We start from the raw sequence: 15796 nt of genomic DNA, 5'->3' as shown, positions 1-15796 counted from the left end.
CGCGCCGTCGGCGGGCCCGGCGATGTGCCCCTGCGCCCTGCCCGGCCGACCCCCGGCCGGCTGTCTCTGCAGCGGCCACGGCCACGGCGGGGGAGCAGGAGGAGGAGGAGGAGGAGGAGGAGGAGGAAGCGGCAGCAGCAGCCCGGGCAGGGCGCGCGTCTCCGGAGCGCAGCTCACCGCGGCGCGCCTCCAGGCCATCGGCGATGAGCTGCAGGCGCGGACGGCGGCGCGGAGGGCGGCGCGGAGCCGCCGCGCCTCGGCCGGCACCGGCCTGGCCACGTCCTTGGCGCTGCTGGCCGCCCTGGCCTGGCTGAGCCGCCGGGGCCGCATGTAGGGCGGCCGGAGCCAGCGGCCCCTAGACGGGCGGCCGAGCGAGTCAGCCACCTCCGTGGCAGGTGAGCGGCGGCGCGCCGGAGGGATCGCGTTTGGGGGGGGGGTCTGTTTGGGGGTCTACCTGGGGTCCGAGCGAGTCAGGTGAGCGGCGGCGCGCCAGAGGGATCGCGTTTGGCTGGGTCTGTTTGGGGGTCGGTTTGGGGGTTTGGGGGTCTACCTGGGGTCCGAGCGAGTCAGGTGAGCGGCGGCGCGCCAGAGGGATCGCGTTTGGGGGGGTCTGGGGGTCGGTTTGGGTGTTTGGGGGTCTACCTGGGGTCCGAGCGAGTCAGGTGAGCGGCGGCGCGCCAGAGGGATCGCGTTTGGGGGGGTCTACCTGGGGTCCCCCGGCGGTGGAGGAGGGGGGAAGCGTCGGTGTGTGTGTGTGTGTGTGTGTGTGTTGGGGGTCTCCCTACTCTCCTGCGCTACTACAGCTCCCATCTTCCCCAGCCCGCCTGCCTTCCGTCTTCCCCAGCCCTCCTGCCTCCGTCCCGCCAGGAAGCAAGCGCGCCTTTTTGCTCCGGCTTTTTCCGCGCAATCCGGAGCGCCTGGCCGGCGGAGCCCGCAGCTCCGGAGCTTACCTTGGGGGGGCAACTGAGCTTGCTCCGCGCCCCCCCTTTCTCTCTCCCCTTAACCGGTCAAATGGGGGAGCCCGAGGCTTGTCAATCCGAAGGTGGGCAGGGAGGGCTGGGGACCCCTGGAAAGCATCCTGCAAGCTGGTGTAGCGAGAATTCTCTCGGGATGGAAAAAGTCCTGAACTAAAAGTAAATAAAGTGCATGTCCGGTGGAACTCCTGGCCACACGGTCCCGGGGGTGGTGGTGGTGTGGGCGGCAGATGGCTGTTGGCTGTGGGGAAGATTCTATGAAGATTCTCCGTCCTCCAGGTCATTTTTATTATTATTATTTATTATATTTTTATACCGCCCTTCTCCCGAAGGACTCAGGGCAGTGTACAGGGCAATAAATATAAAAAACAGAATATAAAAGTTAAAATACAATTAAATATAATACCCAAATTTAAAATTTAACACAATAATTAAGAACACGTTTCAAACCCCAACCCTAACCCGTTGTCAGGGTTGTCAGGGTTGTCCCAAAGATGCTTTTTCAGGAGGCAACCGGACTTTCTTGTGTATGTGTGTGTGTGTGTGTGTGTGTGTTTTTCCTTTGAAGACCTTTCGCTTCTCCTCCGAGAAGCTTCTTCAGCTCCAACCGAACGGTGGGGAAGGGAAGGATTTATACTCCTTGCAGACAGATGATCCAGTCAAAGCTGAAGAAGCTTCTTGCATGAGAAGCCAAACGTCTTCAAAGGGGGGAAACACACACACACACACACACACACACACACACACACACACACACACAAGAAAGTCCGGTCGCCTCCTGAAAAAAAGCATCTTTGGGCAAAGCAGATGGATCAGACCCCCCAGGAGCAAGGGGTTGGATTACAAGACCTCCAAGGTCCCCTTCCAACTTGTTAATTCTGTCAGGGAGGTTGGTGCAAAGCTTTTCACTGCTTCCAGGTATCAATAAAAGAGACTATTTGTAGCTCAGGGTGGAAACGAAGGATCCTTGACGTTCTCTGAGCTTGGTGGTTTTCTTGCAGACGTTTCATGACCCAAACTAGGGAACATCGTCAGGGTACGTTTTGCAGCTCCCATCAAAAAGGGCAGCCTGAGGTTTGTGTGGGGACTTCTCAAGAGGCAGGTGTGGGGGGGGTTGTTTTTGTTTTTCTGCAGTTGACAGGGAAAAGGGTGGCTAGAATCCTGACTAAGTGGAGTGGCCCTCCAGGGCTCTTAATTTCCCAGCCCTCGAAACGATGCGGCTCTTGAAAATTGTGTGGATCAGTTAAACCTGCCGGGCATCGGCTTCTTCCTAGCCAGCCAAAAGGGGAGCATGGCACTCCAAGCTGGGCATTGGGTGCCCAGGCACATACCTGTCAGATTCGCCTTTCCCATCTCTGCTCTGGGCTAAGAGGTGGCATCTTCAAGCCAGAAGGGACCAATTGCCACTTTGAGGGAGCAATCAAGATTAGCCCAGGTGAAAAAGATCAAGAGTTTTTGAGGTCAGGAATTGGTGTGTGGTTTGTTGTTGTTTTTTTTTTGGCTTGCCAGTCTGAGCCAGGAATAGGTTCCAGCTGCCTCGCCTGGCACTGCGGGCCCTGAATTCTGCAAAACCTCAATTGGCATTACGGACGGAGCTGGAGGCAGCCTAGGTCACAGGCAGTTTTGGACGCTGAGGTTTCCTAGACAGGTGTGTCTTTTGTTAGCCAGCTTTACGTTTCTCTGGGCTGTGGGCTAAAATGGAGAAGGATCTTTGCTCCAGGCCAGAGCCGCAATTTTGCCTGTAAAAGTTCTTTCTCGAAAGGAAAGCAAAGCACCAGAGGGCAGGGCAAGAGCTAGGGCATGGAAGCCTCGTTAAAGAGAAATCCAGCCCAGGAGGAGAAATTTTCTGACAGTGAAGAGCAATTAATCAACGGAACGGCTTGTCTTGTGGAGTTGTGGGTCTCCATCGCTGGAGGGTTTTAAAAAATAAATCGGACAGCCGCTTGACTGGAATGGCATAAGGCTCCTGCCTTGAGCGGGGGGATAGACTAGAAGACCTCTGGAGTCCCCTCCAGAGCATGGAGCTGTAGAGCAGCTCCCCAAACAGCCTGCAGATCTTGCCTGTGCTTCGAAACCTAGCAGCTTATGTTTAAAGTTGATGACTTTTTATCGTGGGTCGCTTCCGCGAAGGAATTTGAGAGGGATGTGCAACCTCCGCTTCTTGCGGTCGTTTATATTTCGTGTATTTTGTGAGTGTAAAAAAAAAAAAAGGGGGGGGGGTTTCTCAGAAGCCATATTGGGCTACCATCCCTTGCAGGCTGAATTTTTGGCTGCCTCCAAACCAGCATTTGCTTGAGTACACTGAAGTTAAGCCTTCTGCAACCACAACTGGCTCCACCGATCACCAGTAAAACACCCTTTGTTAAGTTGCCGTTTGTTGATTAAGTCGGCCTAGTCAAGCTACTCGCCAACCAAGCCAAAAAGACATCGTTCTAATCCACGCATCAACCTGATCGATTTTTCCCTCTGCAAAGCAAAGCAAAACAAAACAAAAAAACAGCCCTCTGCAGGAATAAATAGCTGGGGGGGGGGAGAAACCCCACATCCTAAATTAAAATTAAAATAGATGGCTGTTAGGAACGTCCTTAGCATCCCACTTTTTCTTGATCCGAGGACTGAAAGAGGTGGAAACGAGGCATATGATAGAATAAACCGAGTTGGAAGGGACCTTGGAGGTCTTCTAGTCCAACCCCCCCCTCTTCCAACTCTTTTGTTATTCTGTATTCTGAATCTCCTTCCCCTTTGAAGCCGCAGGATGACTAGCCAACCTCTTCTCACCAGGAGTCACAACTGACTTGAGGACACACTTTTCCCTTTATGGGTCACCAACTTGGGCTGAGTCGGGTTGAGAACGGGGCAGGGGGCCCAACGGGGGAGGGGCAAAGTTCAAAATAAAGACTCCTCCTCCAATCTCAGATCCAAAATCAAGAGACCGCTGCAGCTTCCGAACCAGGAACTTCTGATTTCTCAGTTTGGCCGTACACTACACATTGTGCGCGCGTGTGCGCATGCATGCGCCAAGAGCTGCCTGTGTCCTCTTTCCCTAAGTTGGGATTATCTTTACAGTAGGAGAAGAGTGTGGATTTTCTATTTGCCTTAATAGAGGCTTTCAGGAAGGCCTGCGCGCCGCACGCCAACTCTCTCCGCTCTGCTTTCTCATATCTTCCGTTTCAAAGGAGTGGAGTGGCAGAAGTGAGACAATTCTTGCGCAAGCAGCTCTGTTGGAGTAAAGCAAGATCAGACGGAGGGATTATGGGCCATCAAGCCTTGGCTGACTCTTAGCAACCGCACGTTTCCTCGGTGAGGAACGGTCCCTCACTTGAGCCTACAGGTCTTCCAGTGGGGGCCCCACCCCCTTGTAAACCGAGTCCATCCACCTGGCAGCCGGTCCTCCTCCTCCTCCTCTTCCATTTGTCAGAATCAGAAACTTCTCCATCAAAACGGACGGTCTCAGGTCGGGCGGCGGTGGGAGCGCCATCGGTAGACCTGAAGGACCAAGTTGGGATAGGCCAGGGGTCTTCAAACGTGGCCCTTTGGCAACTTGTGGACTTCAACTCCCAGAATTCCTCAGCCAGGCATGCTGGCTGAGGAATTCTGGGAGTTGGAAGTCCACAAGTTATCAAAGGGCCAAGTTGGAAGACACCCACCCCCCCACCCCCGGCGATAGACCGTCATGGGGGAAATCTGTCTAGGTGGTGGCTGAGAGTGGAGACTGACTGGATGGGGTTTTGTATTGATGGATTGATTGATGTGCCGTCAAGCCAGTGTGCGTTCTTCTTAGCAACCCCCTCGGTTGGTAACGAAACATCTGCAAGAAAGCCGCCAAGCTCAGAGAGCACCAAAGACCCCTCACTTCAACCCTGTGCTATAGATCTTCTTTTCTATCCTCCCACTTTGCCCTCCTTGCGCTGAGTTATCTTAGTGATGGCTGCGAACTGGAGGAGGCGTGTGGGTTGATTCACCTCTACAAACAAGACAGGAAGAACTTGAGAACAGGAAGTAGAGAGCTGCCTTCCCTTCCAGTTCCTGCTAGACCAGAGGTCCCCAACCTTTTGGGTACCACCAGGGACCGGTTCCGTGGAGAGAGGTTTTTCCGCGGACCGGAGAGTGCATGGTTTTGTGTGTTGCCTGCATCCCACGGATGGGGCTTTGCTTGTTTGTGCAGACCGGTTGCTGGCGTGCCGTGGCCCAGTACCGGTCCACGGACCAGGGGTTGGAGACCCCCTGTGTTGGACTCAAAGGAACCCAACAGAATTTTTGTTTTCATCCTTCCGTCCAGAAGGCTACAGAGCCTCTTTTCGTATATCGCTTGTGCTGGTTTTTTGTCTTTGGTCTGTCTCAGACCCATTTCTCTGAACCCAAAGCATGACAGGGGATCCAGATCTGGTGAAAAGAGTCAACAGCTTGGAGCAGGGCTGGGGAAGATGTCTGTGCCATCAACCCTCTCTCTCCCGTGCTTGGCTCTGATCTTTGGTTATTCGGGTTTTTCCCCGCGTAGAACTAAATATATTCTTAGCTTTTGTTTTCCTGTGAGAAAACAGCAAACTTGCATCTTGGCTGTTTTCTGCCCAATGCCAGCAAGGGGACTGCAGGAAATAGTAAAAAAAAAATAGGGTGGGTGGTTGGGGTGGGGTGGGGTAATCGATCCAGGGGCCATGTTTTCGATCCCAAAGCTGCAGGCAGCCCACCCCTTGAAAGTGAGCGATGGGCTTTGTTCCCTCGAGATTGCAGCTGAAGCCAATTCAGGTCCTTCTGATAAGGCTGCTTCTAAGGGTATCGTGGACAACCAAGAAAACGAATCAGTGGATCACCGAATAAATCAAACCAAAGTCGTTACTCAAGGCACAAACAGCCATGCTCCAAATTGAATACCTAACAATATCAGTCCTCTTCCTCCTCTCCACAAACCTCCCTCCCGCTTCTAGCAACTGATGACGTTACCTAGTTGTGTAATGAAAGGCCTGCAAGAAAACTACCCAGATCAGAGAGCACCAAGGACCCCACAGTCCTCCTCCACTCCGCAAACCTCATTCCCATCTAGCGCCGATGACGTTGCCTAGTTGGGTAATGAAACGTCTGCAAGAAAACGAGGCCAAGAAGGGAGCAGGATCATCACCGTATGATAGCATCGTGTGAATGTAAACAGAGGTCCTAATTCAAACCATGCATCGCCGACGCCATGAACCTTGTTGTCATTTTGACTTGCAAAAGGTCACCTACCAAAGATAAGCCTGCCTGCTCAGCGTATCCCTCAAAACCTTCCTGCAACGTTAACACGTTGGAATTCCCATACGGGCAGTCCTTGACTTAGGACTACAATTGAAAGAGCTTCCTTTGCTAAATGAGGTGGCCGTTAAGTGAATGGCGCTTGATTTTATAACTTTTTTTTTTTTGCTGCGGTGGTTAAGTGAAGCGTGTGGTCGTTCAGCGGACTCGGCTTCCCCCATATCGGAAGGCAGCTGGGAAGGTTGGAAATGGGGATCACGTGATCCCCCCCCAACTGCCCAACTTTTTCATCCCGTGACGGCGAGGATGCTGTGACGGTCGTAAGGGGAAGGACTGGTTGCAAGTCGGGGTTGTTTCCAGGACCATTGAAACTTTGAACAAACAAATGGTCTAACACCAGGTGGGCTACCGGCGTTACCCAAAGCAAAAATGGAGTTAGGCTACTAGCCATTTCCTTTAGTGTGTTGTTCAGTCATGAGGTTTAGTAAACCACGGCTTCTGCGCTATCCCAGCCGTGTAAATTATTATCAGCTACATTTCATCTTTCTTTGGAAGTTCAGGCTGGCATATACAAGGGGGGGGGGGTCTTCAAACTTGGCCCTTTTATGTCTTGTGGACTTCAACTCCCAGAATTCCTCAGCCAGGCACGTGTTGTTCACTGTTTGACTCTGTGAGTTGGTGATTCTTTGAGGAACTGTTTGTATATAAACAGAAGGCGAAACCCTCTCCTTTCTAGCACTGATGATGTTACCTAGTTTGGTAATGAAACGTCTGCAAGAAAACAATCAAGTTGAGAGGGCACCAACGACTCTACAGTTGTCATCCTCCTACTCCTACTACTACTCCATCTCCGCACCAAGGACCCCAGAGTCGTCTTCCTCCTACTCTCCACAAACCCCACTCCCTTCTAGCACTGATGGCGTTACCTAGTTTGGTGACGAAACGTCTGCAAGAAAACCACCAATCCCAGAGAGCATCAGAGGATCCCTCATTTCAACCTCGAGCTACAAATATTCTCCTTTATGGACATTATCATTAAATTATTATCAGCTACATTTCATCTTTCTTTGGAAGTTCAGGCTGGCATATACAAGGGGGGGGGTCTTCAAACTTGGCCCTTTTATGACTTGTGGACTTCAACTCCCAGAATTCCTGCCTGGCTGAGGAATGCTGGGAGTTGAAGCCCACAAGTCACAAAAGGGCCAAGTTTGAAGCCCCCCTGGCATATCCAGTCCTTCTGCCTCCGGTGTTATTTCCCAGAAAGGCTCTTTGGGCTGGGAATGATGGGACTTGAGTTCTGTGGGCCGCTTTTGTGGGTTCGGACTGGGGTCTGCTATCCCTCTCGACAGATCCTGCTTTTTCTTCCACGCTTCCCGTTGGATTTGTTTTGCATTCTTCCTTGCGTTTTGTGGTTAGAGGGTGACATCTCTCCTGGTGCCCAGCCCCTGTTATAACTATTAGAAAAATGACTAACTCCGATGCTTGCTTGGGGGCAGGATCCCTGCAGGATTGGGGACCACAGGTGGTAGACCTTCCCTCCTGTAATTACCCTTTCAGATTTAATGTGAGCTTCAGAATCTGTTCAGAGAGCCGGGAAGGTAAGTAATCTTGGAATAGGGAAAGCCATCACAGGCGGACGAAGTGGCTACGTTGACCAATATACATGGACCGATTGCCTGAGATTAACTCTTTACAGTAAGCCATGAAACACTTTGAGGAGATCCACCCTGACTGCTCTTTAGAAGGCCAGATCCTGAAGCTAAAACTCAGATCATTTGGCCACCTAATGAGAAGGAAGGACTCACTGGAGAAGAGCCTAATGCTGGGAAAGGTTGAGGGCAAGAGAAGAAGAAAGGGACCACGGAGAAGGAGGTGGCTGGATGAAGTCACTGAAGCAGGAGGCGTGAGCTTAAAGGGACTCCAGAAGATGGTGGAGGACAGGAAGGCCTGGAGGAACCGTTGTCCATGGGGTCGCGATGGGTCGGACACGACTTCGCAGCTAACAACTATTCTATTCTATTCTATTCTATTCTATTCTAATCTATTCTATTCTATTCTATTCTATTCTGCTGGAGAAGACTCTTGCAAGTCCCTTGGACTGCAAGGCGATCAGACTGGTCAGTCCTAGAGGAGTTCAACCCTGACTGCTCTTTAGAAGGCCAGATCCTGAAGTTGACACTCAAATACTTTGGCCACCTAATGAGAAGGAAGGACTCACTGGAGAAGAGCCTAATGCTGGGAAAGGTTGAGGGCAAGAGAAGAAGGGGAGGACAGAGAAGGAGGTGGCTGATGGAGTCACTGAAGCAGGAGGCGTGCTCATCCAGGACTCCAGAAGAGGGTAGAGGACAGGAAGGCCTGGAGGAACGTGGTCCATGGGGTCGCGATGGGTCGGACACGACTTCGCAGCTAACAACAAGTCAGCCTCTGTGGTTTGGGAGGTCCCCCCCGTACAGCTTAGTGTGCAGCATGGATCGGTCCAACTCGAGATCACGCAACCTGCCACTTTTAAGCAAGCAGTGGTGTAGGAGGCCTTCCGATTGTGCAGCCAGCGTGGCTGGTTTCCAGGTAACCTTTGAAACTTTTATTAGTTTTAATTTTCGCGTCGAAGCCGAATGAATAAGAGAGAGCCGGCCAGATGAAACTCTGGCTGCCTTTGGCTCCTTTTGCCGGGGAGATAAAGCCACCCAGTCCTTCTTGGTGAAGTTCCAAGGTTGCCATGCAGATGCAAATTTTAACTGTATGACAAGATAATTAACCAGACGAGCCCGTTAAAGCCCCAATCCTACCCATCCCCACCTCACCATCTGTCTTGATTTATATTGTTTCTTCCATCTCAGGCTTCATCACTTCCTTGCCATCCATCTCCTTCTAGTTTAATTTTGGAAGCTCTGCAGCTCTCGTTCGCTTTCTAGGTCACATCTAAAAAGCAGGAAGATTGAAGGAGCCGCGGAGGCCGTCCCTGTTCTACGCAGGGCAAGGGATCTGCATTTGGAGGGGGGGAAAGGTGACCTGCACCCCCCCCCCTTTTAAAAGCAGCCCGGTGGAAGCCCAGGAAAGGAATACTTAATTTGGGCAAGTGAATGGGGAACCCTCAGATTCCTCTAAAGTGAAATTCTCCCTCTGGATCACTTCTTATTAGATTTATTTATTTGTATCCCGCCTTTATTATTTTTACAAATCTCAAGGTGACCTATCCTACACACTTTCCTATTTTCATGCCTAAGGTGGGACTAGAACTCACCGGCGCCTGGTGATTGGCCCAAAGTCACCCACCTGGCTTTCATGCCTAAGGCGGGACTAGAACTCACCATCTCCTGGGGATTGGCCCAAAGTCACCAACCCGGCTTTCATGCCTAAGGCAGGACTAGAACTCACCGGCGCCTGGTGATTGGCCCAAAGTCACCCACCTGGCTTTCGTGCCTAAGGCAGGACTAGAACTCTCCGTCTCCAAGGGATGGCCCAGAGTCACCCAGCTGGCTTTTGTGCCTTAGGCGGTAGTAGAATCACAATCTTCTGCTTTCCTGCTTTAACCGCTAGACCAAACGTCTACCTTCCCTTGAAGAGCTCAGTGGATCTTATCTGAAGGTCTCCAGATTATCTCCACAACATCATCCCTACAAGATGAGTTGGGTTGAGGACCATCTCCAAATCACTCCATCCATTTCCATGCTGAGGAGGACTTTGGCTCTCCCAAGTCCTAGTTCAACAACACCTTAACCACTGCACCATGCTGCCTGGTGAGCTGGGCTGAGACAAAAGCTCAGAGTCGCCCTGGGTGGCCCGGGGCTGAGCAGGACTCAAACCTGGCTTTTCTTTGCTCCAACACCTACACTATTCCAACACCCAGACTCTTTTGGATGACTGCCCAAACCAGAAAAGGCTAGTTGTACAATCAAAATAAGGTAGTTAATTTCCTAATGCGTTGTGTGCACCCAGATGAGTAAACCGTCATTATGTATTATCTGTGAACTACCCTAAATATCTTCTCCCTCTGGGATGAATGGGAAACCCATTAAACCCATTAAACTGAAATACAGATGTATTCGAGGAATACATCTCCGAATTTACTCGGCTAAACGTACTCTGGAAATTTTATATTTTAAACCAGCTGAGAAATTCAATGTTGGGAGAGTGAGGGTCCTCTAAAATCAGGAGTCGCCAAACTTGGTCACTTTAAGGCTTTTGGTCTTCAACTTCCAGAATTTCCCAGCCAGCCTGCTTTAAGAGGGGGCGGACTTCAAACACCCAGAATTCCCAAGCCAGCCATGCTGGTTGGTGAATTCTGGGAGTTGAAGTCCACACATCTTGAAAAGTTGCCAAGGTTGGAAGAAACACTGCTCCCGACAAATTTGTAGTACCTTGCTTGTGGGATTTGGCTCCGTTTTGTAGATTTCCAAATAAGTGGAAGGGTAGTTGTTGTTGTTTCTCTCTCTCTGAAGTGTCTTTTCCTTATTTATTAATCATATTTATACGGCCGTCCATCTCCCCGCTCTGGGCAGTGCGCAACAACAAAACAACCTCTGCATTTCCAAGTCTTCAAAAGTGTCAGAGCAGTTGCACATCTGTGTCTTCTTTTACTTTTTTTTTAAAGGGATGCTATCCCTCTCCGCTGATTTTTTTTTTTTTACAATTTCTTGCTCGATCACCTAGAAAAGCTAAGCGATCCCCATCTCTGGATTTGCATCTTGAGCTCCCGGCTTCAGAAGAGAGCGAAAGCACTCCGCGGATTGCAGTTGTTAACTACACAATCTGACATCACCTTGCAAGGCCCCAGCTAGGCTGGCCGATGCCAACCTGGCATACCGCGCCCGTTGTATCTTGCTCCATCAGCCTAGAAGCGGCACAGCGTGTCAAATTAAAACCCTGCCTGCCTCTGCCAGCGCCATCCCTGCCTGCTCTCTGGCGAGGGGTCTTGCCAAGCGTTTCCCCTGCCATCAGCTGCTGGGCTAGTGGAGGGGGCTGCTCTGTCAAAATGTTCAGCAGAGTTAATTATCTGCCTTCAAAAAATTGGCCCGGCGAGGCTTCCGGAACCCAACTCTTTTATTATTATTATTATTTTTATCCATTTATATCCCGCTCTTCTCCGAAGACTCAGGGCGCTTACAATCTAATAAGCACAAATCAATGTGCTTAGCAATAGCCTTCATTCTATGTATAGTGCCTGCTGATTAGGGCTTTCGGCCCCCTCCCCCAAGCGGCATTATTACAAAGTCAGCTTATTGCCCCCAACAATCTGGGTCCTCATTTTACCTACCTGGGAAGGATGGAAGGCTGAGTCAACCTTGAGCCTGGTGGACTCGAACCTGCACTGATTGCAGGCAGCTGGGGTTACTTAAGAGGCATCAGCCCACTGCTTCACCAAGGCTGGAGTGGCGCCAAAGCCCAAGGAAGGGATGAAGGCTGAGCCCATTCAGTGGGTGGAAACTAAGCAAGGAGAGAAGCAACCCAGAACTAAAGAGAAACGTCCTGACTGTTAGAACAATTAACCAGTGGACCGACTTGCCTCCAGAAGCGGTGAATGCTCCAACACTGGAGGTTTTTTAAGAAAAAGGCCGGCCGGCTGTTTGTCTGAAACGGTAACGGGGTTTCCGGCCTGAGCAAGGGGTTGGACTAGAAGACCTCCAAGGTCCCTTGCGACTCTGCAATTCTGTCATTCTACTGAGGAGAAATTTCCTGAGATATTGGAATGCGCAGAGATGGACAGACCTAACTATGAGACTAAAAGGCAGAGAAGAAACAGAATATTATTTTATAAATGGTTGGAAAAAAGAACCAAAGAGTGAGATTTGTATGTGTATTAATGAATCATGAACTCAGTTCGCACGTTGTTTGGAAAATTAATATATATGTGTAAAGAATATATATATATATATGTATGTATATGGATCCTTGGTTTTTCGGGTTTTTCCCCACGTAGAACTAAAGATGTAGGCGCAACGTTTCAACGGAATCCCATCCGTCATCATCAGGCTTTAGCTTCCTTCTTCTGGGAGAAGCATGTGGCTCTTGCTCTTTGTTCCTCTTTTTTAAACTGCCAGAGGGGGTGTGTTCTGTGGAGGTGTGCTCTGATTGGGTAGGGGACCAAGTGTGTTCTGATATATATATATATATATATATATATATATATATATATATATATATATATATATATATATATATATATATATATATATATATATACATATGTATAAGAAATTTCCTGACAGGGTGAACAATGAATCAGTGGAACGGCTTGCCTTCAGAAGTTGTAGGTCAGGGGTGTCAAACTCAATTTCACTGAGGACCACATCAGCATTGTGGTTGCCCTCGGGGGGGCTGGGTGGGTATGGCCAGGGTGGGCGCAGCCTACTGGGTGGACGCAGCTGGAGTGCGGATGGCCTACTGGGTGGGCATGGCCAGCTCTACACCATTCGCATCAAGGGTGCCTATGGGGGCCTGGGCAGGAGTGGGACAGATCTGAGGGTCTCTGGCGGAAGGAGGGTCTCTGGGCCAGGGCCAAGGCAGTGGGGGCCGTTCCCTCACTGTTTCCAGGATGGCTTCGCAGGCCGCATGAAACCACTTCGCGGGCCAGATCCGGCCCCCGGGCCTTGTGTTTGACATATCTGTTGTAGGTGCTCCGTCCCTGTAGGTGGTTAAGAAGAGACTGGACAACCATTTGTCCGCAGTGGTACAATAGGGTCTCCTGTTTCGTCCCCAGCTTTTATGGCTTGGCAGCCCAGCGGGAAGGGAGGAAGAAGGCAACCTCCCCCCCCCCTGCTCATGCAAGTCGAGCTTGGTGAATCCCAAAGGTGCTTTTTTTCCCCTCCCCCCCACGAGGCAACTGGACTTTCTCGTTTCTCTTGGAAGACCTTTCGCTTCCCATCCACGAAGCTTCTTCAGCCCTTTGAAGGTCTTCTGAGAAAAACAAAGGAAGTCCGGTTGCCTTGTGCCTTTTGGGACAACCGTGACCTGTGGACGACTGAGAATCTCCATAGACATGGAGCTGTGTGAATGTGCGCCGGCCCACTGTGCCGTGCTCCGTGCATTGGCCTGTCGCTCACGTGGCCCGGTTCCAAAAAGGCCACGGCCCAGGGGTTGGAGACCCTTGGGTGAGAACAGAGGTCCCGAACCTTTTGGGCACCGGGGACCGGTTCCTTGGAGAGAGGTTTTTCCGCGTGGTTTTGTGTGCTGCCTGCATCTCATGGATGTTTTGCTTCTTTGTGTGGATCGGTTGCTGGCATGCCGCGGCCCGGACTGGGGGGGTTGGGGACCCCTGGGTTAGAAAACCTCCAAGGTCCCCTCCCAACTCTGTTATTCTGTTTGCCTCAATCTCCACTCAACGTCTTCTCTTTCTCTCTCTCTCTCTCTTTTTTAAAAAATCAGGCTGAAGGAAGATCTGGGCACTTGGGCGTGGTCCCATTCCGGTAGATTGCAGGCCTTCGACAGCCAACCGAGGCGAAATGTTAAGCAGCCAGGAAGTCGGAAGAAGGTCCACGGAGAGCGACGCCGGGGTGATCCAGTGGCCAAGCCAGTACGTGTGTGTGTGAATGAGCACGCTTTTGTACAGAAGACGGAGACGGCGGAGACGGCGGCCAAGGCAGAAGGCCCATTCCCCACAGCCCTCGCGCGGGTCTTGTTGTACAGCGGAGGCCCAAGGGGCAGGGGAGTCGCCGGGAGTTGGGGGTACCATTCCTTGCAGTCGCTTCAGCTGCAGGGCGGGGATGCCCACGTTGACCATCGGGCGGGCTCCTCCTTGGATGGGTCCCCACAGGAGCCACTCAAGCCCTGCTGCCCGGCGCCTGCCAGTCGTGGGGGGAGGGCAGGATTTTCGCAGCCTTATAAGAGAGGCAGCCTAAGTGGGTGTATTATATCTCTCTCTCTCTCTCTCTCTGCATATGGGTGGGGGGTGTCTATGTATATAGGTGTCTCTCTTTCTCTTTTGTCTAAAGGTCTAGGACGGACCTTGCGATATCTTTCACGACTTGTATTCGGAGAGCTGAGCAGGGCTGCCTCCGTGGTGCTATTCTTCTTGCTCTTTGAAACCAAACCAAACCAGGTTTTTTTTTAAATTTTGTTGTTTGTTTGTTTGTTTGTTTTTTTTTTTTGCATTGTCCTAACACCTACCTAGCAATCTTAGCTACTCACTGGGCAGTTCAGTCCTGCCTGCCTAGGAATTCTCCTGGAGCTTTTTGCACAAACGCGGGCATCGGACAAGGCTACGAAAACCTTGCGCTCCAAATACAAGGCGGTTCCTTGACTTACAATCGTGGGTTTAGTGACGATGGCACTGGGGAAAAAAAAAAAAAAAAAAAACCTGGCTTCTGACCGGTTGTCTTACTTATGACCGTTCCGGCATCCTCGTGGCCATGCGATCCAAATTTGGGCGCTTTGGCAACTGGCACGTACTTGTGACGGTTGCGCTGTCCTGGGGGGGGTGGTCGCGTGTCATGCGATCGCCTTTCGTAACTTTCCCAGCAGCAGGCTTCTGGCAAGCAAAGTCGTTGATCAACTGCGCAATTCCCTTAACAACTTGCAGCGGTTTGTGGCAAAAAAAGGGCTGGCGACGCTCTCTTAAGAACCGCCTGGCTTAGCAACAGATATTTTAGGCTCCCTTGCGGTCGTAAGTCAAGGCTTAAGTCTACTCAGAATCAAACCAGAATAGATTTTAGCACTAGAACGAGGTGATTTTTTCCCCCTAAAAAAATAAATAAAAATAAAAATAGTGCTCTAAAGTGCTTCTATTCAGACTCGACTGTAGATAGACGGGCAGATCTAGCCAATAGTGTTGAGTTCTACAACAACCGCATAGAATCTGATAACATAACATGCCAGTCTTCAATTGCGCTGCCCTCTCCCCTTTCTCTAGAAAGCCTCTTTTGCTTTGATTTTGCAACAACACCAGAGGAAAAAAATACTTGCTGATAGTTGCAAGCCATCCTTTTCAGCTTTCAATCTCTGTAGATAGTCAAAAGGGTGGGGTGGGGGTGGAGAGCTTTTTTTTTTTTGAAAGCTGTCCTCCGTTCGGTGCATGGGGGGGTCCTGGGGAGACGACGCTGGGATCTGTAAGTGTAGACATTAACGGTGTCAATTCTTTCACGGTCATGAATGCAAAGCTGAAGGGGGAAACCGCCCACGACGGGTGGGATGCCCCCTCTGCCTCAGCTCCATTGCTGTGTTGAGTGGATCCTCAATCGTGATTTAACAGAAACGTTTTTTTAGCATGCGAAAGAAAGCCTAGAGGCCATATAGCCCACCCCCTTCTTCAAACGAGACCTACAGTGCAAAAGGCAACTCCAGTTTCAACCAATACATCTCAGCCAGCCTCTCGGCTGAAAGCCACCTCCCCCCCCCCCCCCGCAACCTCCTGTGATATGAACAAAAATTGCTTCCTTCCCAAGCCAAGCTATTGAATTCCTGGCGAGGTGAGGATCTTCTTCCGCGTGCTGGGTCAAAATCCATTTCCTTGCACGCTTAAATCCAATCTTATATTAACAGATTCATTTGTCTCCAGACGCTTCAGCACTTGAAGGGGTTGGCGACGCTTAAAATCCGAACGATTTCTTTCTTTTTTTTTTAGTTTGACAAAAGAGAAATGAAGGGAAAACCTCTTATTCCAT

The 15796-nt window shown here is 50.8% G+C and overlaps 1 protein-coding gene across 1 annotated transcript; it reads left to right on the top strand.

Annotated features, from left to right (window-relative positions):
• Nucleotides 1-22: 22 nt before the first annotated feature.
• On the top strand, nt 23-15103 carry HRK (harakiri, BCL2 interacting protein; the record flags this gene model as incomplete). Its single annotated transcript, XM_083373336.1, has 2 exons — nt 23-395; nt 13563-15103. One exon carries the CDS (start codon nt 23-25, stop codon nt 332-334), a length of 312 nt encoding a protein of 103 aa, XP_083229462.1. The 3' UTR covers nt 335-395; nt 13563-15103.
• Nucleotides 15104-15796: the final 693 nt, after the last annotated feature.

Source organism: Vipera ursinii, assembly GCF_947247035.1.
Source record: "Vipera ursinii genome assembly, chromosome: 14".
Lineage (NCBI taxonomy): Eukaryota > Metazoa > Chordata > Lepidosauria > Squamata > Viperidae > Vipera > Vipera ursinii.
Note: the sequence above shows the minus strand (reverse complement) of the source record. Positions and strands in the feature narration are given on the sequence as shown.